General features: G+C 38.4%; 1 protein-coding gene across 28 annotated transcripts in view; it reads left to right on the top strand.

Moving 5' to 3' along the window:
* PTPRD (protein tyrosine phosphatase receptor type D) overlaps positions 1-25,991 on the top strand; it is a 2,297,910-nt gene that overhangs the window by 2,054,656 nt on the left and 217,263 nt on the right. For 18 of the 28 annotated variants that reach the window (XM_077475060.1, XM_077475071.1, XM_077475065.1 and 15 more), the window contains 6 exons: positions 87-356; positions 2,241-2,822; positions 7,340-7,473; positions 12,107-12,251; positions 16,907-17,212; positions 17,967-18,160. In XM_077475060.1, the coding sequence (XP_077331186.1) occupies positions 87-356; positions 2,241-2,822; positions 7,340-7,473; positions 12,107-12,251; positions 16,907-17,212; positions 17,967-18,160 (1,631 nt within the window). The remainder of the gene's footprint in view (positions 1-86; positions 357-2,240; positions 2,823-7,339; positions 7,474-12,106; positions 12,252-16,906; positions 17,213-17,966; positions 18,161-25,991) is intronic. The other 10 variants (XM_077475083.1, XM_077475082.1, XM_077475084.1 and 7 more) reach the window with 2 other exon arrangements.

Below are 25,991 nucleotides of genomic sequence, written 5' to 3'. Positions count from 1 at the left end.
CTCTGTGATGTGCATGTCATAATGCTAAAGATTCATATACACTGTTGGATATGTTGTCATGTATTTCTTCTCTTTATTTTGCTCAGTTCGTCGAATTGCTCCAAGGTTTTCTATTCCACCCACCAATCACGAGATCATGCCTGGTGGAAGTGTCAATATAACTTGCGTTGCAGTAGGGTCACCAATGCCGTATGTGAAATGGATGCTGGGTGCAGAAGATCTCACACCTGAGGATGATATGCCAATTGGAAGAAATGTACTTGAGCTTACTGATGTCAGACAATCTGCAAATTATACATGTGTGGCAATGTCAACTCTTGGTGTTATAGAAGCAATAGCACAAATAACTGTTAAAGGTAATTTATATTTGTAGATACAGATAGCACTCTGCTTACATTCCAGCAGGTTTTGTCACTCTTAATGGAAAATAGCCTCATATGTCAGTACTCCTTTCCCTCTTTCTAAGCAGCATTTCTCATTGCATGTACACTTGTGTGCTTTAACCAGTTCCTGACCGGCTCACATACATATATGTGGCACAATGGCTCCTATGAGCGAAACCCTGTACGGGTTTCTTTTAACAACCAACAGAGAGCGCGTGCCATCAGAGGGACGCACGTGCGTCCGCTGCATGACGAGGCACCCAATGCATGTGGCTGGCGGTCTTGATCGCCGCCAGCCATGCATGATCGCATGCAAAAGCACCAGCACAGGGATTTGTGTGCGCAAACACACAAATTCCAGTGCTGTCAGAGGAGGGAAGACATGTTGTTTGTTCCCAGTAAGTAGGAACAGTGAAATGTCTCCTCTCCTACTCAGTCCTATCCCCATACAGTTAGAACACACTGAGGGAACACACATTTAACCCCTTGATTGTCCCCCGTGGTGTTAACCCCTTCCCTACCAGTGTCATTTACACAGTAATCAGTGCATTTTTATAGCACTGATCACTATGAATGCCAATGTCCCAAAATTGTGTCAAAAGTGTCCGATCTGTCCTCCGCAATGACGCAATACCGCTAAAAATTGCAGATCACCACTATTACTAGAAATAAAAATGCCATAAAAATTGCCATAAATCTTTCCTATAGTTTGTAGACACTAAAACTTTTGAGCAAATCAATCAATATACGTTTATTGAGATTTTATTTTACCAAAAATATGTAGAATAATATATATTGGCCTAAACTGATGAAGCAATTTGTTTTTTTAAAAACATTTTTGGGGGTATTTATTATAGCAAAAAGTAAAAAAATACTGTTTTTTAAAAAAAAAAATTGTCGCTCATTTTTTATGTATAGTGCAAAAAATAAAAACCGCAGAGGTGATCAAATATCACCAAAAGAAAGCTTTATTTCTAGGGAAAAAAAGGATGCAAATTTCTTTTGGGTATTGCATTGCATAACCTGGCAATTACCAGTTTAAGTGACGCAGTGCCAAATTGTAAAAAGTGCTCTGGTCAGGAAGGGGGTAAAATGTGCAAGTGCTACAGCTGAACCAGAAAGTAAAATGTGACTACTTGTACAGTTTCTAAGCTGGGTGTGCAGTATTACCTGTATGTAACCTCACTCTTGAAAATATTCCCTAGCATTTTCGGCTATGGCCATCTTGAGTAAGGATAGTTGATTAATGTAGCATTTTGTTCCTTGAGTTCGTCTGCTCTTAGCTTAGGTATGTAGGCCTAGCTGACAAAACCCCACATCCCCTGCTTAAGACCCTGGCATGTATGGCATTGCTTGCCAAGGCCTTGAAACCAGGAAGTAACTGAAGAAATGTAAAAAAAAATAAAAAAAAAGACTAATATGATATACTTTCTTATTTATTTACCAATAACATGATATACTTTCTTATTTACTAATACCAGCAGCATGAGGCCCTATGCACACAGGACATTTTCCTACCTCTCTTAAACGCATGTAAACACATTTATTTTGACCATTGAAATAAATGAATGCTCAAATGTGCCTAGTGATAATAAACGTTTAGATGTGTTTACACGCATTTACACGCATCCAGCATTTGAGCTCTAAACACCTATGTTTGCATGGACTCTTAGGCTGACATGGAGGTCCATTTAAAGGCAGAAAAAAAATGCCAGATGTCCCTAAAAGCAACATTTTAACGCTTAGTGTGCATGAGGCCTAAGGATTAAAAATAGTCAATGTTTACAAAGAGAGTGAACTTCTGCTTTAAGCGCAATAGTGCATTATTTAATCCTAGTGTCTTCATTTTATTTAAAGCCTTACCAAGGCCACCTGGAACCCCAGTGGTTACTGAAAGCACTGCTACAAGTATCACATTAACTTGGGATTCTGGAAATCCTGAACCTGTCACCTACTACATCATCCAGCATAAGCCGAAGAATTCTGAAGAATCATATAAAGAAATTGATGGTGTAGCAACCACTCGCTATAGTGTTGCAGGTCTTAGTCCATATTCAGAGTATGAATTTAGAGTTGTTGCAGTCAATAACATTGGACGCGGCCCACCAAGTGAACCTGTCCTAACAAGGACTTCAGAACAAGCTCCATCCAGTGCTCCTCGGAATGTGCAGGCCCGCATGCTGAGCTCAACCACCATACTTGTTCAGTGGGAAGAACCTGAAGAACCTAATGGACAGATACAAGGTTACAGAGTCTATTACACTATGGAGCCAACACAACACATAAATAGTTGGACTAAATACAATGTGGCTGACAGTCAAATTACTACCATAGGAAATCTGGTGCCTCAAAAAACATACTCAGTGAAGGTCTTAGCATTTACTTCAGTTGGAGATGGACCCCTTTCTAATGAAATACAAGTCATAACGCAGACAGGAGGTAGGTAATATTTTATTGTTACTGGTTGTGTTATATTTGCAGTCTCCTAGAGTTCATTTGGAAATAGAAATTGTTTATCATTTATCACTTTTTTCAGTGTTTACATGCAGATGTGAGAACATTTTTGAATACCTTAGATAAAATACATTAGGTCATCAGTTTTACCATGTATAAAGTAAAAATAGTGTAGTGCAAAAAAAATAATAATAACAATAATAAAAAAAAAATGAAAGCATAGTTGAAATTTATCTCAAATTTAGGTCAGTAAAAAGCATGTTTAAAAAAATATATACCATATGGTTATCTAATGCCGAATTCTCAATATTGTTTCAATGAAACTTAAAGCAAAATAAAAGGACCAATACATGTATCTTGCTTTAAGTTTCATTGCAAAAAAAATATTGCAAATGGTCCCCCCCCCTTTTCTCTCTCTCCCCCCCCCCTTTTTTTTGTCTTGCCTTTTAGAGTAGAAAAAAAGGAAGGAAGGGGATGGCTAAACACTTTTTTTTTTATTACATAAAGGTCCGAGATGGGAAAGCTATTTCAACTAATATGTTGATACTAATTATTATGTTTTTGGATAAACCAGCTCTAACCTGCTGGATATGAGTTTGTTGTCCTGTATTGTGGTAATTTGTACCTTAAATATGTATGTTATAATGAATGGAGCCCCTTTTTCTCTTCTGAAATAAACGATTTAAATGAATAAAAAAAAAAAAAAAAAAACTTAAAGCAAAATAAACCATAATCTCAGGAACAGTTATTTTTTTTTCCCACACATCCTAATCACGTTCTAATCATAGCTATACTGTTATTGTTGCAAAAGATCATCATTTACAAAGTCCTTCACCCCTTTATGGATTTGTAGAAATAATGTAAATATGTATACTGTGTATACAGTATATATGATAATACTTATACTTCCGACTATAGAAAAATGGCTTTCTTAGCTTGCATGGTTTCCAGCTACCAATGTTGATTTTACAGTGAAACTAATAAGGTCACCCTCGTTTCTTTTGTAGGCAAACTCTATCTGTTAAATAGACAGTACTATGCAATGCAAAGGACCTGGCGGTTTCACACTGCTGTCCCTTTATTTGTAGAGGAAAGTGGAAAGATAGCAGTGGGCCAATACCATGCTGGTATTGTTATTTGAGTATTGATGTTGATATAAAGATCTGGTTCCTGGGCAGGCAGCTTCTACATCCCAGAGGATCTCCACAGTCTCATTGGCTGCCAGATAAGGTGCTGACAAGGCCTGTGCTGGTAATTCACATTGGGAAAAGTATAATTGTGGGTCCAGTTCACTTCTGGTTTGTTCACATTGTTGTCAATCAAGCCCTCATGAATGGGCTACTTTTTTGGTTGTACCTCTGATTTTTATCGGAATAAAGTTTTATAAAGTTTTATCTGGACCTCTTAGCCGTGGTCTGGAGCGTCAGTTGAAATTTTTGTCTATTTTTTTGTGTCTCATTTTTGTGCGAAGGATGTTGGCTCCAACTTGTCTTGCATACACACAGTCACACAAATGTTGGCCAACAATTACGAACGTAGTGACGTACTAGATGTATGTGATCTCTCCATTACAAACTCTAGTTTTACAAGACCGAGCACTTCCGACTCATACTTTATTCCGAGCATGTGTGGACTTTTGTCCGACGGACTTGTGTACACACGGAAAGTCCGCCATGTTTGTTGGCGGAAAATTTGAGAACCTGCTAGCCAACATTTGTTGGCGGAAAGTCTGACAACAAATGTCTGATGGAGCATACACACGGTCGGACTTGCCACCAACAAGCTCACATCCAACATTTGTAGTTGGAAAATACCATCGTGTGTACAGGGCATTAGTCTTGGTCCCCCTCTCACTTGGTGTTCCAAATAATAGTTTTTGTTTTTCTTTCATTTTTTACCCTTCCTAATGCTTTCTTCCACATAATCCTCTGTGTCTGGTTGTTTCCCACTTCTGAAATTAATGTCAGCCAGTTGTCTGTGAGCCCAGAAGGGGTACCTGCCCTGGGCACTGTGTGGAAGAGGCGCCCAAAAGGAATTTAGCTGCTTGTACTGCTCCTCACTGACAGGAGTGACTGCAGCATCGCCTTTGTCAGAAATAGCGGGGACCAATAGTTACTGGAGGGAGGATTCTACTCTCTGCTTCCCCACCTGTTTTTTCTGCCCCCTTTAGCTGCAGCCTTAGGGCTCATTCACATGGGAAGAGGGAGGGCAGTTAAAGCAAGTGGTTGGGCCTCGAATTTGTGAACCCCCAACCATCCACCTGAGCAAGGTAATGTAACTAATCAAGGCTGTACACATGCCATAGCTGTAATGCTTTGCTTTGCCACCACAGCAAGAATGTATTGGAATGAGTCTATGTTGCAACTGTGCACGGCTGCAGTGCAGTGGGTCAGCAATTTCAGTGTTAAAACAAGCAGTGAGTAGGTGACATATCACCTTCTCACCACCTGTCAAATGCCCTCTGAAAAGTGATCTGCCACAGATCATTTTTCAGAGGGGCAGCAATAATAGCCAATAGCTCCCCTCCCCTTACTCCTTCAAACCCCCCCCCCCCCATCCCTACTCATTCTATGCACCCTTCAGATCCCAGCTCCCCTTTTATTCATCCCTTATGCCCTGTACAGTCGGAAATTCTGGCGGAAAAGGTCCAATCGGATTATATTGTCGGAAAATCTGATCGTGTGTGGGCTCTATCGGACATATCCGACGGAAAAAAAATTGAGAGCAGGATCTAAAATTTTCAGACGAAAAAATCTGATTGGACTTTTTCCGATTGTAGAGAATTCCGACGGACAAAGTGCCACGCATGCTCAGATCAAATTATGAGACCAAAGCTATTGGCAACTAGCCTGTACGTAGTCCCGTCGTATGCAACAAATGCCACCACATTCCGAACGATTGGATTTTCTGACAACTTTGTCCGATCATGTGTATGCAACACAAGTTTCAGACAAAATCCGTCGGAAAAAATCCGACGGATTTTGTGGTCGGAATTTCCTACCGTGTGTACAGGGCATTAGACTTAGATGCCAACCAATCTTCCCCAGACTGACACCAAGAATGCAGTGGCATTTTCCCCCCACTGACACTGATGTAGTATGATTCTCCCTCTTAGCAACACCACCAATACAAGGACAATTTTTCCTTTCAGTAACACCGCCGACACAGGGGCATTTTTTCTTTTCAGTGACACCACTGATACAGAGGCATTTTTTCCTTCCAGCGACACCACCAACACAGCAGCATTTTTTCCTTTCAGTGACACCACTGACACAGTGGTATTTCTTTCCTTCCAGTGACACCACTGACACAGAGACATTTCTTTCCTTCCAATGACACCACTGACACATGGGAATTTTTTTCCTTCTATTGACATCACCAAAGCAGGGATATTTTTTCTTTCCAGTGACACCACTGACACAGTGGTATTTCTTTCCTTGCAGTGACACCACTGACACAGAGACATTTCTTTCCTTCCAATGACACCACTGACACAGAGACATTTCTTTCCTTCCAATGACACCACTGACACAGAGACATTTCTTTCCTTCCAATGACACCACTGACACAGAGACATTTAATTCCTTCCAATGACACCACTGACACAGAGACATTTCTTTCCTTCCAATGACACCACTGACACAGAGACATTTCTTTCCTTCCAATGACACCACTGACACAGAGACATTTCTTTCCTTCCAATGACACCACTGACACAGAGACATTTCTTTCCTTCCAATGACACCACTGACACAGAGACATTTCTTTCCTTCCAATGACACCACTGACACAGAGACATTTCTTTCCTTCCAATGACACCACTGACACATGGGAATTTTTTTCCTTCTATTGACATCACCAAAGCAGGGATATTTTTTTCTTTCCAGTGAAACCACTGACACAGTGACATTTTTCTTTCCAGTGACACCATTAAGGCAGGTTGCCTTCGCCCTGGCCACTGGATGAGCTTTTCTCGCCACAGTACTGTAACACTGACCCAATATACAATAAAGGATATTTTTGTTTAAATGCTTACTCTACTATACATTTTTCTGAACTATTTTTTAAACATATGCTACAGATTTTACAATGACCATTACTCATTATTCATCTCCCACCTTCTTACCAATATTGCAAGTAATAATAAATATTACACTCTGCTCTAGTGACACTAAAATAAATATTGCTTTTTATTACAAGGAGGAAGATTATGCATGTCATGATATTTTGTACCACTGGAAAAGTATATGATATTCATGTCTCCATCCTTTCCTATGATTGTATTTCTTTCAGGAAAAAAGTTCTACTGAGGCTTATGTGCTTTTATTTGTGCTTAGTAGAAAATTGTGTCATCGTATAGTCTTAGAAATGTTTCACAGCTTCAGTAGTAATTGATCCATAGCGACAGGAAAATAAAAGCATAATGTTACATAATATATTTTAGTAAATTAACCTACTAATGCTTATGTTTTTAAGAGGTAATACAACTTTTATTTTTTCAGTTCCCAGTCAGCCACTCAACTTCAAAGCTGAAGCAGAGTCAGAAACAAGTATATTATTATCCTGGACCCCCCCACGGTCAGACACAATATCCAACTATGAGCTCTATTACAAAGAAGGAGATCAAGCAGAGGAGGTAATTTGTGGATTGTTGCAGATGCTTCTTTTTACTGAGATATGAAGTCTTATCAAGCTTATATACATTTTATCTTAAAGAAATGTGGTATTGTAACTTATAATCATAACTACTTAACATGTGCTAGGTGCAAACATAGATACACAACCATAAGAAGAAAGAAATGCTGTAGCCTTACAAGCCAGTAAAACAATAAGCTGTACTTTAGGCCTCTTTCACAAGTGTGGATGTTCAGATCCGCCTGTCAGTTTTTTAGGCGGATCGGTATGGTCGCTCCATGCAGCTCTATGGAACGATGGATGTCAGTGGTGACATGTCCGCTGATATCCAATCCCCCCCGATCCGCTCCGCTCTGTAAAATCCAGACAGATGCAAACCCTATTTTCCATCTGTCTATCAGATCGGATGAAAACGGACAGGCGGTCCGTAATCATCCGATCTGCCCTTAGGGGAGAGCGGATTCTCTGACAGGTCCGTCCCTGCACAGAGTGCAGAGATGGACTTGTCATCCGCTGGCTCAGTGGGGATTAACGGAGTGATCCCCAATGAGCAAGTGGATGCTAAATATGGACAGCTTGTGTCAAAGGGGCCTTAAATTTGCTCTAAAGTCTAGGTGTTTTTTTTTTTTTACCTGAATTAATTTCCTGCATTAAGGTAAAAAAACACCTCACTAACTAGCCACCACCCCAAACACTTGCCTTGGTTCTCTCTCAATTCAGCACTGTGCCCAGCTACAATTGCTCCTTCCCCTCTCCCTACTCTCATAGGCTACACTGAGAGCAGTGAGAGCCATTGCTGCTGTCAGCCAAATCCTGTGAGGAGGGAGCAACGGGTGTAGCTGAGCCATTGTGTGTGTGTCTATGGATGCACGCAGCCTGGCTTGGAAGCGTGGCCACACTGGTCCCCAAAAGCATGCAGCTTGCTAAGGGACAATTCTGTCTGAGTAAGGGCAAACTCCGCAACTACTACTGCTCTGCAACAGTGCAAGTAAGCATAACCTATTTGTTTTATTAAAAATCATTGCCTTTAGAACAACTTTAAATTTATAATATATGGTTGGGCTAAAATAGACACTTTTTTTAGACCTCTCCAATACATGAGCATTTCTGTCGTTTTTTGTTTCTTTAAAAATACTGCAAGTGCGGAAAATACTTTTTGATCTTGCCAGAATTCCAGTTGGGTCCTAAGTTTCTGTGCACTATGCCTATACTGCACTGAAATTCCAAGCCAGAAAACTTCCCCCCTATGTGATGGAGATGGGAAGAGGTGGAGATGTTCTAAAGTCTGAATCACTGGTGTGCAGCATAGGGTGACAATGCTGCTTCTTAATAGACACAGTACAGTGAGTGTTATCTCTCAAGGACAAGAAGTGTGTTACTGGTAGGATCACCAGGTGAAAGTGAAAAAAAAAAAAAAAACCTGCATATAAAAAACAAAAAAAAATGCAGCTTTCACAACTAAAAACTGAAAAGCAGCATTGTTATACAATTGTTGGGGTTTAGATGCACTGAATAAGTGTGTAAAGTATTTCCTTCACAGGTAAAATCAGCATTTATACCCGCAGGCAGTTCATATGTAAAGCTTCTTTGGATGATCCACATGAAAAGCGTATTAAAGCCCCGTACACACGAGAGGACTTATGTCCGACAGACTTCCAAAGGAGTTCCGCCGGAATTCCGCCGGAGTTCTGACAGACTTTTCGGCCGAACGGACTTGGCCACACACGATCACACTAAACTCCGACGGATTTGAACGTGATGACGTACGACCCGACTCGAATAAGGAAGTTCATAGCCAGTAGCCAATAGCTGCCCTAGCGTCGGTTTTAGTCCGTCGGAGTAGCATACACACGAGCGGATTTTTCGAAGGGGACCGGGTCCGGCGGAGTTCCGTCGGGAAAATTTGAAGCATGCTTCATTTCTAAAGTCCGTCAGACTTTTGCGAAGCTAAAGTCCGTTGCAGCCCACACACGATCGGATAGTCTGACGGACTCGGTCTGACGGACTTTGGATGTTGAAAAGTCCGCTCGTGTGTACGGGGCTTAAAGCAGTCAAATTTAGTTATAAACATTTTAAAACAATATGGGTTTCTAAACATCAGCATCTGTTTTGAGAAAATCTTTTGTTTTATGTGGGCTTCTTTTGGATTATGTCATGGACATTTATGTTTGCTAACTGGCATGCTTTATGGCCCTTTCACACAGGCTGTCCGATCAGGTCTGCCTGTCAGTTTTTCAGGCAGACCTGATCAAACCCACATGTCAGCTGACACCCGCCACCATCCGGTCCAATCCAACCTGCAAAAAACAGATGGATGGTGGTCCTATTTTAAATCCGTCCGTCTGGAAGCAGACAGGTGGTCCGTTTCCATCTGATTTCCCCATAGAAGAGAGTGGGACTGTGTCCATATTTTATAACGAAATAGGGTCAGTGGTGCTACCTCAAATGTGCACATATATGTAAAATATCTCTAAGGGACCTCCCTCAGAACAACCCCCCTATAGGTACTCTTAACCAGAGGAGAAGGATATGGGGGAGGGGGGAGAGGTGCCCTAAATAGGTGCACCTAACATGCAGAAACCAGAACTGTGTCAAACATAATTATAATCACTTTGTGCATAACAAAGTGTATAATTACTAATAATCTGTGTTGGTATGTGTAATAGCCAAATTTAAAAAATGAATAACTAATTAGCAAAATAAGATTGAAATAAGGACCGATAGATTACCCACACAATCGGATACTGTGCCAATATCATGTCCCTATGTCAAAGATATATACACATAAAAAATTAATATGTGCATCCAAATCTAAACCATGTACAAATATATATACCCAAGTGAATAAATAAATAAATAAATACAGATACAAATAAAAAATAAAAATAATAGTATTATTAATAATCATATCTGTGACTCCTTATTGACATAGACAACAAAATTATAAAAGTGTATGAACTGTATACATGACAAAAATGTCCATATGTTCTTATATCAAATTACTGTGCAAAAAGTCCCAAAAAAAAAACGTGAAAAAAAGTGACTTTAGTGCTTGAAAAAAATCCAGTGACTTGAGTGCTCCACCTCAAGGATCCCTACTCACCGGATCCTCATACCCCTACAGGGGTAATATGCGTATAATTCCTCTGTTTCCAGCTGGACTTGCTCGGCTCCCTCGGCTTCTATCTTCACTCTGTGCACCTCCAGGAGTCCTCTTATTCACGGAGTGTCCCCCCTTATTTTCCTTTTTTTATATTTATATGTATATAGGGATATACTCAAAATAAGGTCCTCAAAAAAGACAAAAGATGGCTCCCACAGTGTAGTAATTATAAAACTCAAAATTCATTTATTAAAAATCCTTTAAAAATTATATATATAGTAAAAAGATAAAGATGTGAAACCATCTATTAAAGTGGAAGTAAACTCCCTTATCGTTTTCAGCCAAGGAAGCTGCCATCTTTGCCTCTGTTTAATCTTCAACTGCTATGGTGCTGCACATGTGATTCGTTACACCAGCCATTGGATGGTTTGATAGTTTGGCTGAGAGCACAGCGCAACACTACTCTCCTTTTTTTCTTTTATTAGCCAATGTGCAGTTAGCATTCCCAGCATGCCTTTTTTTTTAACTGTTTAAATCGATGGGTTTACTTCCACTTTAAATTGCACCAGCGTCCATCCAGTAAGGTTTAACAACAAAGTCACTCCACCAACTGGTAGAAAAATGTATCCAAAAGCAAAGAATATATAACTGCTGTATATGAAATCAAAGCCCCATCTGGGTCAGTTACTTCAAAAGAAGCACTCGATCTGTGGATAGGCGGCGTGCGCTCCGAATTGCCTTCCACCCGCTCAAGCATCCAGAAGTGACGTAGTGTGCGTGGCTCCGTCATTGGGACTGTGTCCATGTCCGCTCTTCACAGGGGAGCGGACACGGACCTGCCATCTGCCTGCTCAGCGGGGATCAGTGGAACGATCCTTCACTAAGCAAGCGCAATATGCTACACGGAGGTGTCGGTGTGAAAGGGGCCTAAAAGAACTTTTGGGATTGACTTACTAAAGTTGGAGAGAGCAAACCTGTTGCAGCTGTGCATGGTAGCCAATCAGCTTCTAAATTCAGCTTGTTCAATTAAGCTTTGACAAATAAAAAAACTTGGAAGCTGATTGCTTTCTATGCAGAGCCGTACCAAATTTTGCACTCTCCAGTTTTAGTAAATCAACCCCGTTATGTGGATCATTACCTGTTTTTACAAATACTATGCTAAAAAAACAAGAGAAATGAAATGGCAAACTACTGTTTAATAATTTGCTGAACTTAAAATTTGCCTGTTGTACTGACAGCATGTAGCTTTGCCTTCATTTCTTTTTTAGCAGAGATATAACAACTCTTGTAGCATTTATTACTTTTTAAGCTTGATCTCCTTGATCACCTGGAAGTAGTTTAAGCTTTATGATCCATACAGTTGGCTTTAATGGTTAACAGTTAAAGTTCTTACCTGGTAGCTGTTGATGTGTTTATTTGTGAGCATTTATTTCTACCTAATTCTGTTATTATTTACATGATTTCAAGTAAATGTTTCCTTCGACAGATTTGGTCTCCTGACTTTTGAATTTTTTTTTTTTTTTTTTTTTAGTTATCTATCACAATTGATCCAAGCTCTTCATATCGATTGCAAGGACTGAAGCCAAACACGTTGTACTACTTCCGGTTAGCTGCTCGTGCTCCACTAGGCCTTGGCGCATCAACTACAGAAATTTCTGCCAAAACCTTGCAGTCAAGTAGGTGTCTTTCCTGAATTGTTTTCATTCTCTATGTAATCAGTTAATATCTGGTATTAATAGAGGCTAGCAAGATCACTTTTCTTCAGGATAAAGAACATTTATCTTGGGTTAATGATTGAATTGACCACCTATGTTACAATTTGATTGTGCAGTCTCTGTAAAATCTCTTTGAGATTTACCAAAAACTCAGGTGAGGGCCTACCTAAATGATCAGTCATGTAAGCCCTCCTGTTACATAAAAAATGTACTTTCAGATTGTAAGGTGTGTGGGCTTCTCTGTTTTTGACCTGCATGATGTGTGTTCTTTTCTAACTGTGCTAACAGATGATTGGTTGCAGATGTTAACAGATGTATACAACCTTCTGTGTAACAGATTTCCCATTTGCACACTTTTGGATTGTGATGCAGAGCTATAAAATACATTTGTGTGGTAAAATGAAATCTGCATTTGGTCTCTGATTACTGCTGTGGAACAGATTACACATCCAATTTTAATCTGTCACTGTGCATATGTTCTTAAGATGTAATTGGATTTTAAGGCATAAGTCATTCATTTGTAAAAACAAAACAATTTAACATTCTGATTCATTGGTTTTGGGTTAACAGGCATTGTATAAATTTACTTCACATCTTTTTAGAAAATGTTCCTTACTTAAAATATAACTAAAGCCCAAACGTTTTGTTTGTTTTAGATAGAGGGGAGAGGGATTAGAACACCTGTCAGTTTTTATTGGCATCTGTGCCCCCGTTAGGAAGATCCACCCTCTCTATTTGTCCCGTTTACCGTTATCATTGAAAGTGAAAGTAAAATAAAATCCAATTTTTTGTGTTGTCCCCAGAAAAGTAATCAAAGGGAAGTCTTCCAATGGGGGACACTAGTTCTGGTGACTTCACTTCCTGTTTGCCTATGGGACAGGAAGTAAAGGTAAATGTGCACAATGGGCTCAGAGGGCAAAAAAAAATTGACAGTTGTTATAACACTCCCTTACTCTAGCTAAAGTAAAATTTAAAAAAAAGGTTTGCCTATAATTCTACTTTAAAACAGTGAACTAGTATGCAAACTATTTTTATGGAAGGATGTGAAATAGATCATTTTAGAAATGCAGAAATCCTGAAAGTCACAGGAAGTTTGGATATGCATGACTGATGAATAAACTCAAGACTTGGATATTATTATACAGTCATTAATGTTAAAAATGTTAGAAGCAATATAAGAGAAGCCATACTCCAAATGATCAAGAAACATCTGTGTGATTCCCTAACCCATGTTCCATATTCTGCTCTGGAACAGTGAATCCAAATATAATAACTGAAGTGCTGCCCTGGATTTCCCAACACCTGAATCAATTTCTCACTTTTGTAGTATGTGTTTTTATATTGTAGATCTTCTACTGCAAACTTCAGCTATCCTTATTCAAAGTCTTCAAACAGTGGGGTTTATTTACTAAAGTTGGAGAGTGCAAAATCAGGGTCCCTTCCGCATAGAGGCCAATCAGCTTCCAGGTTTTATTGCCAAAGCTAAATTCAAAAAGCTGAGGTTAGAAGTTGATTGGCTACCATGCACAGTTGCAGAAGATTCTGAGTGCACCAGTTTTAGTAAATCGACCCCAGTGTAATCCCAGCATTTCCTGTTAAGAAGAACAACCATCCCACCTGCTATTTGTGCTCCTGGTGACCTGCTACCTTAACATTCACCTGTAGTTTAATTTCAGGCAGAACTGACGTCATCACGTCAGCTTCTAGTGGGAGATTTCAAGTAGATTAGCATTGATTTTGCTTGCCAAGCTCTGTCCAACCATATCCAGAATCAACTGCCCACTATGCCTACCCTGTCATGAGGGCAATTGGGAGATGCAGAGTCCACTGTGAAACCCACCTAATGGTATTGTGAAAGAGTGGAGTAGCTGATGACATCAGTGATCATTACAACATATATTACAGGGCACTGGGGTAAGGTAGACAAAAATATGTCATTGCCATTTGTGGAATGACAGAGGGATGTCATTGGGCTGGGAAAAGAACATGCTTGAAGGGCGTTCTTTTCTGGGGGAGGCATGTTCTTTTCCCAGGGGCTGGGAAAAGAACGTGCTTGGGGATATGCTGTAATCACGCAGGTGCTTTACTCACAAGACAATCCCTTAAAGTTGTGGTACAGTATGTGTGATCTGACAGATATGGACACAGCAGGAGCCAATCAGTGGGTCCGGCAGATGCGAAGTCCACCGGAACCTGCCAGTCAGTTAGGAGAAAGGCAGAACGGTGGTCTGCCTCTGTAAACAAGGCAGATCGCTGTTCTTTGAGAGGGAAATGTGCTGATCTTGTATTCCTGCTAAGCAGGAACAAGGATCTTTACATTCCCCCAGTCAAAGCACCTCCCCCACAGTTAGCAGTCACTCCTAGCGAACACATTTAACCGTTCGATTGCCCCTAATGTTAACCCCTTCCCTGCCAGTGTCATTAGTACAGTAACAGTGCATATTTTAGCACTGATCACTGTATTAGAGTCACTGGTCCCCAAAAAGTGTCAGCTAGGTGTCAATATTGCAATCCTGCTATAAGTCACTGATCGCCGCAATTACTAGTAAAAAATAAAATTAAAAAAATTAAAATATACCATAGTTTATAGATTCTGTAACTTTTGCGCAAACCAATCAATACACACTTATTGGGATTTTTTTTACCAAAAATATGTAGCTGAATATATATTGGCCTAAATTGATGAAGACATTTTATTTTTTATATTTTTTGTTGAATATATTTTATAGCAGAAAGTAAAACAATTTGTTTGTTTTTTTCAAAATTGTCTGTCTTTTTTTGTATATAGTGCAAATAATAAAAAAATGCAGATGTGATCAAATACCCCCAAAAGAGAGCTCTATTTGTGAGAAAAAAAGGACATACTTTTTTTGGGATATAGCGTCCTCGACCGCGCAATTATCAATTAAAGTAAGGCAGTGCCGTATCGCAAAAAATGGGCTGGTCATGATGGGTAGGGTGAACCTTTCGGAGCTGAAGTGGTTAAAGTATTTGCTTTCCAAACTAATAAACACTCCATTCTTGCATATAGTTTTTATATCATACAGTCTCTGTTTAAACTAGGGTAATAAATAAACCATGCTTGTGTATATCCTTCTCAATGTTTGTCACAAGACAATATTTTTCTCGGTGAGAATATTTAATATAGCATAGGAAATGAAGAAAATATCTACAATGTAATATCCAAGTTAAAGAGTTTAAGTTTCATACCATGCAAATTTAGTATCACATTGTATTGTTAATAATATTATTCAAATCAATATCCTTTGACAATTCAGGTGATCCTGTTAACTTTAAATATTCTATAGGGGTCTTTGAAATCCTTTTATTCGCCCATTGTCAAAAAGGTTGCAATCATTAGCAATCAATGGTCACAGAAGTTTGGTCTGAAAACTATAGTCACGAGTTATTAAGAATAATCCTAACTAATGTCCCAAGATAACTGCAAACAGCTAAACAGATTGAAGGAAGAAAAATACTTGTCTAGCTTTCCTAGCTGTTTAAATTGGATACTTTTGCATCTTTGTGCAAGTCTAATTCGCCACCTTCCTGGCATTCTTAAATAAAACACTAGAATTTCCCACTGCATGGGTAATAACCATCCAGATTTTGTGAGAACCTATAGAAATTTCTCCAAAACCTATAGTTCCTGCCCCTGACCAAGATTTCTTATTGTACAGGGAGTTTGATTTTAATTATATTTTATTTTAAAAAAATTACGTTGAGTTTTCTTAACAGTAACTCTGGTTAATAGTTGATTAGTACCTAATTGAAATAATGATATCACTGTTTTGATACTTTGAAAAGACATGGCAGTAGATGTTTATTGTTAGCATACATGTCCCCTTGAATATAAAAAAAATATATATTAATAATTATAATAATCTTGAGAGCTGGTATAGCAACTAATGGAGTTTGGTAAGTAGAAGTAAAAAGTCCAAACCAACAATGCCGTTCTCTGTGCTGGTAGGTAACCTTTTGCATTAGATTTTCATTACACAAATAAGTTTGCATGCTTATCGTAGATCCAATTTCCAGTGATTGTTTTCCACTGTTATTTGGGATTCAACAAGCCTATAGAGAAATGGGTTGTTTTATGTAAAAGTTCTGTTTAATTTCAGTACATTTTTCTTGCTGGTTTGACACTTAAAGCATGTTTTTAAATCACTACTTAGCCTAAAACTCTCCTTTTTTTTGTAATTGAAAGTACATGTTCACTCAGGTAGTCATTTAAAACAGACTACTTAATATCAATTGAACTTAACATGCTTTAATTGTTTCCAGTATTAGATACTGGAAGGAATTGAGTAGGTTATTTATTGAAGGAGAATATGTTGTACAGGTAGGTAATTTAAATGTCAGGCTTCACCATCATACGTCCTCATCCACGTTGTCCCTTTTGTCCATTTTTATTTTTATTTGAGTCTGTTCATTTTAACAAGCCAAGGTACATTTTGTTCCCTAAAATATATTTTGGTTCTCATTTTGTTGCCCAATTTAGTTATTTTTTTTTTGGTTTTGTTTCTATTTGTTTTTTTTTTCCTTCCTCATTTTTTATTTTTGGATCATTCCTATCTATACACTTCAACTTCCCTGTAATGCTTTACTGAAATCAGAGCCATCAGCTCCTCCACAAGACATAAGATGTAACAGCCAAAGCTCTACCAGCATCTTGGTAAGTTGGCTACCACCAGCAGAGGACAAGCAGAATGGTGCAATCACAGCTTATTCCATCAAATACACTGGAGTTGATGGAGAAGATAACAACCCCCATGAAATCACAGGCATTTCCTCAGAAACTAGAGAGTACCTTTTGGAACAGCTGGAAAAATGGACTCAGTACCATATCTCTATGATCGCTTACACTGATGTTGGACAAGGCCCAGAGAGTGCCTCCGTATTGGTTCGGACAGATGAAGATGGTATGTTTCCTCCTCTCAATCAGTATATACCTGTTGCTTCTCTTCAAGCCTCTGTATTTCCATTAAATAATGGGAAGATTTTTATTTTTTCAACACTTTATTTTTTTCTCTTTTACAATGCCTTTTGGCAATCTTAATTTTTTGTCTTCTACTGACTAAAAATAGCTGGAAACATTTCTTTTTCTTCTGTTTCCTACATTCTTGCCTTTTTTTCTTGTTTTTATTTTCTTGTTTTCTCCCACCTCCGTTCTTATACTAATCTTGGCATTTCGATTTCTTTGAGATGTCTAAAGCTTTCCTTTCCTCTTGATTTTTTATTTTTTTTTATTTTCTACCCTGTTTTTGTGGAAACTGATGCTCAGTTTACTCATTTTGCTGTCTTGTATTTTGTGATCATTGTACTACCAGAAAGAATAAAACAGAAGTTTAGTAATCTTTCAACTTTTTACGTGAAAACCAATCATTTTTTTAAACATTTTGTTTTTGTCTTATTATTTTGATCAGTACAACCTTTCAACTTAAAGTGCTTTGAATTTTCAAAGCATCTTCCTTGGCTTTTTTACATTTTTACATGTTTTTCTCTTATCCAGATACCCTTTTTCTTCCATTTTTGCATCAGTCATGTTTTTTGATCTTTTCAGTATTTAGAAGAAAATAATAGTTTTGAATTTTTATTTGTTGCATCAAAAGCTTTTTATTCAGTGGGTGGGACCGGTGGCTGTAATTTTGTTTTTATCAAATGATGTTCTTCCAGTTCCTAGTGGTCCTCCTCGCAAAGTCGAGGTAGAGGCTGTGAATTCGACATCTGTTAAAGTGTTCTGGCGCTCCCCGGTGCCTAACAAGCAACATGGTCAAATTCGTGGATACCAGGTCCATTATGTGAGGATGGAAAATGGAGAATCCAAAGGCCCACCCATGCTAAAGGATATCATGCTGGCTGATGCACAGGTAATTGCTTTTTATCTGCATGTTAAGATGTCTTAATATGAGTATTTGCATATATTTTTTATAGCAATAGCTTACTATAAGCTAGCAAATGATTGTTTACCTATTGTGTCTGGTTTATTTTTATGAATATTAGGGTTACACCGATATTGGTATTGGTGCTGATACTGAAGAGGGCAAAATCTGGTGCATCTCCGGGTTTTATTGCCAAAGCTTAATTGAACAAACTGAAGATTGAAACTGATTGGCTTCCATAGACAGCTGCACCACATTCTGAGTGCACCAGCTTTATTGAATCTACCCCAAACTGACTAAAATGACTGCTCATCTTTTTTTTCCAAAACAAGTGTGCATACCCCACCACACCATAGCCAATTGGTCTAAAAAAATAACCTTTATTAACTTACTTTCAGAAAGTGTGGTCACACTGCCTATGGTGGTCATCTTCTGATCTATATAAATTCTTTAGAATTCATGGAGGAGTTGGATTAATTACAAACTCAGAATACCCTCAAGATGATGCAAAAACTTTTAGATTTTGAGAGATCTCGGTATGAGGAATTAAATAAACAGCTCAAAGTAGAAAAAAATAGTATCCTCCAACTTAAAGATCACCCAGACTTTAAAAAGTTTGAAGAAAAGTTACAAAAACAAATTGAACATCATAAAGAATAATGAGTCTATAGAAAAAAAAAGAAATGTGTAAGAGATTGCCTAGACTTTGCTAGTGGTAGAGTGTACAATTGGTCCCAGAAGCAAGTCACCACAACCCCACAACCATCCAATCACTCAGATTCAAATACAGCACAGGAGTCAGAGAGTTCAGGGACAGAAGGTGGGAGTGACAAGCAAAGTGACCAAGAACAACACCATACCTATAGATACACTCGGGAAAAGAGGCCTCTCTTTTGTACCCGCCCAAGACTTTGACCTATTTAAGTGTGTAAAGGACATCAACTTATTCGTCAGAAAACTGGCTTTCAAGAAGGAATATAAAGATCAATCTTCTCAACAAAGTGAAAATCTGACATCTAAAGACATATAAACACTGAGATTATTGGTATTTTTTGAATGAGAATGAAGGAGGAAAAAAAGAGGTTGTAGGACCCTTCTCCCCATATAAATGAAAGAGCGACCATACCCCCCCCCCTTCCCGCAAGGAAGCCATATCCAACTTTTTGTAAAGTTGGTTGAAAAACTATTTTCCGACCCTGCAGGAAAAAGAAATGGGTGATATAAACATTTTAATGGGGGGGGGGGGGGGATATCATCCTCATGGAGAGAGCATTCTATCTTAAAATGTGTTATGACATTTTAAGTAAGAAAGAGAGTTATGAGACCTTATCAAAAGATCTAACGTCTAAAAAATGGGGTTATCAGTAAACTGACGAATATTCATTTATTTTAAACAACCATTGCAACATTCTACGCACTCTGAAAGGTGCATAAACATCAACAACAAACACCAGGTCGCCCAACTGTGTCCAGAAACTGTAATTTGACAGAAGGACCTAGCAAATATATTGATTTTATTATGAAACCATTTGTCTATGAGCTACCTTTATATATTGAAGATGCACAAGATTTTGTGAACAGACTCACAGACATGACTAGAAGAACAGACTCACAGACAGGACTAGAAGAAGATATGTGACTAGCTAGTCTAGACGTCAATCTCTTTACAGTAATATCAAGAACAATTTCGGTATAGCAGCCTGTAAATCTTTCTTAGATACTAGAGGAATAGTCTTTGGAGCAAACACAGAATTGATCCTTGAACTCCTTAAATACATCTTGGAGCATCATTTTTTTCTGTTTAATGATACAATTTATCAACAGAACAAAGGAACTGCTATGGGAACACCCTGTGCACCAGCATATATCAACCTATTCCTGGGATGGTGGAGATGGACCTGGGTAATCACTGAGGAAATTAACAACTTCACCTCGCAGATACTTTTGTGGGTCTGTTTCATTGACATGTTCATGCTATGGAAAGGCTCAAAATAATTTTTTGTTGAATACTCGCGCGGTCACAATGACGTCATGACATATATATATGTGTATATGTATGATGACATCATGACGTAAGTTTACGCCATACGCCTGCAGACACAACGGCCATCTTGAGGGATTGTATATGAATAGAGGAGGACTAAAAGCCATTTTAAGATTTGGCATGTGGGGATAACTTTACACCACTTGCATTATTTTTCTTGCACTATGCACCCCTAATTCTTTTTTAATTGCACTATAACCCTGACAAAGCCTATTTTTAGGTGAAACATGTAGTTTTTTTTTCCCTTTGGGGAGCACTTTGTGGGGATACATGGCTTTTGTGGGGGAATAACACCTGAAACTAAAGAGAGACAAACGGTGATTGGTTAAGTGGGACTGTTTTGAGGTTATAGAGTTGATAGCAATTTTACCTAGAGTCAGTAAACTAGACTACCAGCACAGGCAGTGTGACCACATTGATTTATAAGCAAGCTGCAGAAATGTCAGTATAGGCTAAGTAACTTGCTATACAGGCAGTGTGATCTCAAAATTATCTGTCAGGGATTCTATAGAATTCTCAGTAAGTAAATTGAGAGTCAAAACTACCAGTACAGACAGTGTGACCGCATTGATTGAAAGCAAGCTGTCATTATAGGCTGAGTAACCTACTATACAGGCAGTATGACCTAAATGACATAGTATCTGTCAGGAATTCTATAGAATTTATATAGAACAGAAGATTACCAACACGGGCAGCATGGCCACCCTTTCTGAAAGTAAGCTGCTGAGAAGGCAGTATTGTAGTTATGGGTGCTTCTTGTACCTTGACAAGTTCTCTCTCATTTTTATATTTTTTGAGGTATTCCCCTTTAGGTGGATATATATTCTTGCACACCATAATTTAGTATATATAAGTTAATAAAGGTTATGTTTTAGACCAAAATAGAAAGGAAGTTGGGACTTTGAATGAAGCGGCTGGAGTGTGGAGGTCAGAGTAAAAAATAATAATTTAATTGAATCCATAATGATGTATAATACAGAGTAAATTCATATATATATACATACATACATGTGCAATTATTTGGCACAATATATGTTTATGAGAACATCAAAGTGTATGTAGAAACACATCAAATCAAGTAGCATATATAAACAATAAGTAGTATGTAGAGCAACAGCATAGCCTACAAGTGCCTCAGGGCGACATATCCGGTACCTATGTCTATAATGGCATAATATAAACGTAAATGTACTGAATTAATGTAGATATTAACGTCAGGGCGTAATAGATATCACTGTAGCATCCAATGTAGCTCGACGCGTTTCGTGGATGCATCTCCACTCATCAGGAGCAGATGCGATGTTTTAGACCAATTGGCTATAGTGCAGTGGGGTACGCACCCTCTTTTTAGGAATACGGAGTGTCTGCCAGATCTGGCCCCTTAGACATTAAGGCATTCTAAGTTGATTAGTAACTCCACTTTTGTTGAGAAAACAAAAAACAAAAAACATTCCCCTCTGAGGGATTTATGTACATTACAAGGATTTTGTTGCAGATTCCTACCTTTTGTTATTCTGAAGGAATAGCAGTTTGTTTGTCTATATCCATGTGCTAAGAGAATCTGTATGGGAGTGGTTTTATAATTATCAGCTGATGCACCTGCAAGTCTCTAATAAAGCAAATTGCAGGGTCTGCATCCCTTTAAATGTGATTTCCTTTTGAGAGTATCTCACCAAAAATTTAATTTTTGTTGCAGAGGATGCTCAAAATCTTACGTGTATCTTGGTGCAGACTTCTGGAAAAATCTGTACATCAAGCACACAAGCAGGAAATTATGTTTTTAGGGGGCATTCTGTACACCGTCTGTGTAGAGAATGCCTCCAGGTAGCCATATTACATTGCATTTTACAGAAAATTACAGTGCTGCATATTGAAAAGGAAAGGCCACTTTTAATAGCATTAAATTACAATAGGACTTGTGTCACAATTGTATATACTATATTACATTTTTAAATTTCCTTTTTTTTCGCCACAAAAGTGGAATTACCCTATAACCACACATAATCACTCCTCATGTGAACAGCTGGGGACATTGTCAGCCAGTCATTAATTTGTGCAGGCTTCCTGTCCACAGCTCATCACACACACCTGGCTTCACCTACTGCAGAAATATGGGGAACTGGGTAGTGTAGAAAACTACCTTAATTTTAAAATAAAAATGCTAGGTTCTATAACTAATCCAATGTATTACTAAAAGTATAGTTTACATATAAATGCATATGTTGTAAACATTCACCGTGTTCACTCTATTAAAATATATCTCTTTCAAATGACCAGACCCTCAAAGACCCTCAGGGCTTTTTATGTTAAAGCAGAGTTCCACCCAGAAATGGAACTTGCGCTGATCCGGGTCCTCCCCACCTTCAGTGTCAAGTTTGGCACCTTTCAGGGGGAGCAGATACCTGTCTAATCCACTCATGCGACTGAGGGCTTAACATCTAGAAATGCTGGCTTCTCTATCTAAAAATTTTTTCTTAAAACATAATATTAAAAAATAAATGTGACTTATTCGCTAAGCAATAAAGTACAGGTGTGCAAATCTAAACAGTGTGTCAAAAAACCCTGTACACTGTGCTGCCAAAACAGCCAAGCGTACTGGAATTTGTTATTGTTATCTTGATTCTAATCACTAGTATATGGAAACTCATAGATGGGATAGTACTTGAATATGTTCACTTGAACGTTTACCCTCTGAATATGTTTCACTGATGCTTTTTACAAATTGAGAGGATTAACAGTAATGCCCTGTACACACGGTCGGAAATTCTGACCGAAACGGTCGGATCATGTTGTCAAAATCCGATCGTGTGTGGGCTCTATCGGACTTTTTCCGTCGGAAATTCAGACGGAAAAAGTTTGTGAGCTGGATCTAAAATTTTCCGACATCAAAATCCGATCAAACTTTTTCCAATCGTTTGTAGAGAATTCCGACAGACAAAGTGCCACACATGATCAGAATAAATTACGAGACAAAAGCTATTGGCTACTGGCCTCTACGTACATACTCAATGATCATATGCAACACAAGTTTCGGCCAAAGGAATTTTATGGTCGGACTGTCCGACCGTGTGTACTGGGCATAACTTTTAATCATATCTGTGTGCACTTTAATCAGCTTACACATAATCTCTGTTTTCAGATGCATAAGAACTGGGGGGGGGGGGGGCAGCACACTGAACCTCCCAGTGAATGGCTGTGCAGAGGGGGCCTGTCAGGACAAGCCTGATCATTGGAGGAGAGCAGGCTGAGTTCCCAGCATAGCAAGAGAACTGACAATGATGTGTTATCTTGCTTAGTGTGGTCAGTTTTTTATAGGAAAGCAGAGGGACAGGCAGGAACACCAGGTAGTTCACACAAAGGAAGCAATACAAAGAGAACAGGATACTTTTTCATACAAGTAGATGGTACAGCAGTCACATATCAGAAATTTGAAATGTTGGGGTAATATATTCTTTAAGCCCAGTGTGTAATTTACCACAGATTAACAGTAACATGTATGATAGTGAAGTCTTAAGTCCTTGTCATGAAAATGTAAAGAGTATAGCTCTGTAAAAATTCTTCCATCTTGTCTAGGTACCTGTGTACCAACTTTCAGGACCACAATGGCTAGATTCCTCAAAAAGCAACCCCCCCCCCCCAACAAGAGATTCCTCAAAAAGCAACCCCCCCCCAACAAGGACAGTAACACAATCACTTTTAATTTAACTAAACCAGTTGAGGACATTTGGAAGTTTGTTGAAAATTTGTTGCCACTGGAGTTCCTGAAAAAATAAGAGAAGCCAGCACACAACTACATTCCTTTTAATGCACTTGAGACATATACATGAAAAACTATTAAACTATTTTTAATTTGTTACATTTCTCTGGCAAACATTTAGCTGTATTTTCTTGGTTTACAGGTTTGCATAACTTATAATTACAAATTATACTATATATATATATATATATATATATATATATATATATATATATATATATATATATATATATATATATATATATATATATATATTATCTCCTTTCAGAAATGAAAGATTCAAATTATCTGCAAAATGTTCAGTTAACTGTATATTGTTAGTGTAGCAAAACCAATTCCGGCTAAACCACTACAAAAACAAACCAAAAAAAAAAAAAAACACTAAAGTAAAATTACAAAATGCTCAGCACTGAGATTTGTAGATTTCATTTTGTTCAAAACAAAGCATTTCCATGCAGCCATCATAGGTATATAGATTACAGTAACTATAGCATGAAGGGAGTGGGATCATTTTTACCCTGTTACCCCATTGGGAAATACAGGGGGGATACGATTTTGCTTAAAATTTTTTACATCAGTTCTTAAAGAGGAGTTCCACCCTAAAGTGGAACTTCCGCTCATCAGAACTCTTCCCCCCCTCCGGGGTCCATGATTGGCACCTTTCAGGGGGGTACAGCTACCTGTATAATACAGGTATTTGCACCCACTTCCGGGCATAGATATCCACAGAATCTGTGGGTATTTACGCCACTTCCTGCGGGGCCCCGCTGTCTGCTGGGAAACACATGGATCCCAGAGACAGCAGGGACCGTCCTTATTGCGCAGCGCGACTCCCGCATGCGCAAGAGGGAACCAAGAAGTGAAGCTGCAAGGCTTCACTTCCTGATTCCCATTCCCAAGATAGCGGCGGCAGCAACACTTTTTAACAGATTAGAAAAACATTTTTGTTTTTGATGCACCTTTTTAAAATATATGTTGATTAAACATATAGTAACAACATAAACCGAGGGAAATAAGGTGGCTGCCTTTGCTGATGTCCTCCTGAAAATGGTCTACCTGTCACTGACTTTAATACTTACTGTCTTGGTACAAGCATGCCAAAAGAAAGTGAAAAAGTGAAGTTACAACTCCTGATTTCTATACTTGTCAGTTACCCACAAAATACTAATGCCATGGAAAAGTAGAAGTTTCAGGAGAGGTCAACCGTGATTAGCAGTTGTACCCCCCATACATCTGGTAATGGATGTCGTATACACAATAAACTAAAAATACAAGACATGATTTTCATTTTCAGAGACACATGTTTTTCTATAGTTTATAGCCAGTGATTAAATGCATTGTTCCCTTTTTACTCTCTGGTCTATAACCTAGCTTGAAGCCAGAAAACCATTAGTAATTATACAAATGCTTTTTAATTAATTTGGTTTTCTGTTTTGACATATTGCTTCTTTACCTTTGTATACAGGTAGAGCACAATATTGCATTCAAGGGTCACTTTTACTAGGGTCAAGCATGCACTTTGCCAATTGCAAAACCTAAAAACATATGCATAATAACACAAAATCATTCCTTTCACTCATGGTTAGTGTTTGGCTGAAGCCATTTATTATCAACCAACTGTGTTTACTCTTTTTATTAAATCATAATGGCAACATAAACTACCCAAATTACCCTGATCAAAAGTTTACATACCCTGGTGATTTTGGCCTGATAATACGCACACAAGTTGACACAAAGGGGGTTGAATGGCTACTAAGGGTAACCATTCTCACCTGTGATCTGCTTGTAATTAGTGTGTGTGTATAAAAGGTCAACGAGTTTCTGGACTCCTGACAGACCCTTGCATCTTTCATCCAGTACTGCACTGATGTTTCTGGATTCTGAGTCATGGGGAAAGTAAACTAATTGTCAAAGGATCTGCAGGAAAAGGTAGTTGGGCTGTATGTCATAAACAGAGCAGTGCAGAGCTGAAACAAACCCCCCTATTAGTACTATATAAATTCTCAAGATAAACAACA

The sequence above is a fragment of the Lithobates pipiens genome, unplaced genomic scaffold (assembly GCF_037356315.1).
Source record: "Lithobates pipiens isolate NorthernLeopardFrog02 unplaced genomic scaffold, aLitPip1_a1.2 Scaffold_13, whole genome shotgun sequence".
In the NCBI taxonomy this organism is placed as follows: Eukaryota; Metazoa; Chordata; class Amphibia; order Anura; family Ranidae; genus Lithobates; species Lithobates pipiens.
This window is presented reverse-complemented; position numbering and strand designations above follow the sequence as displayed.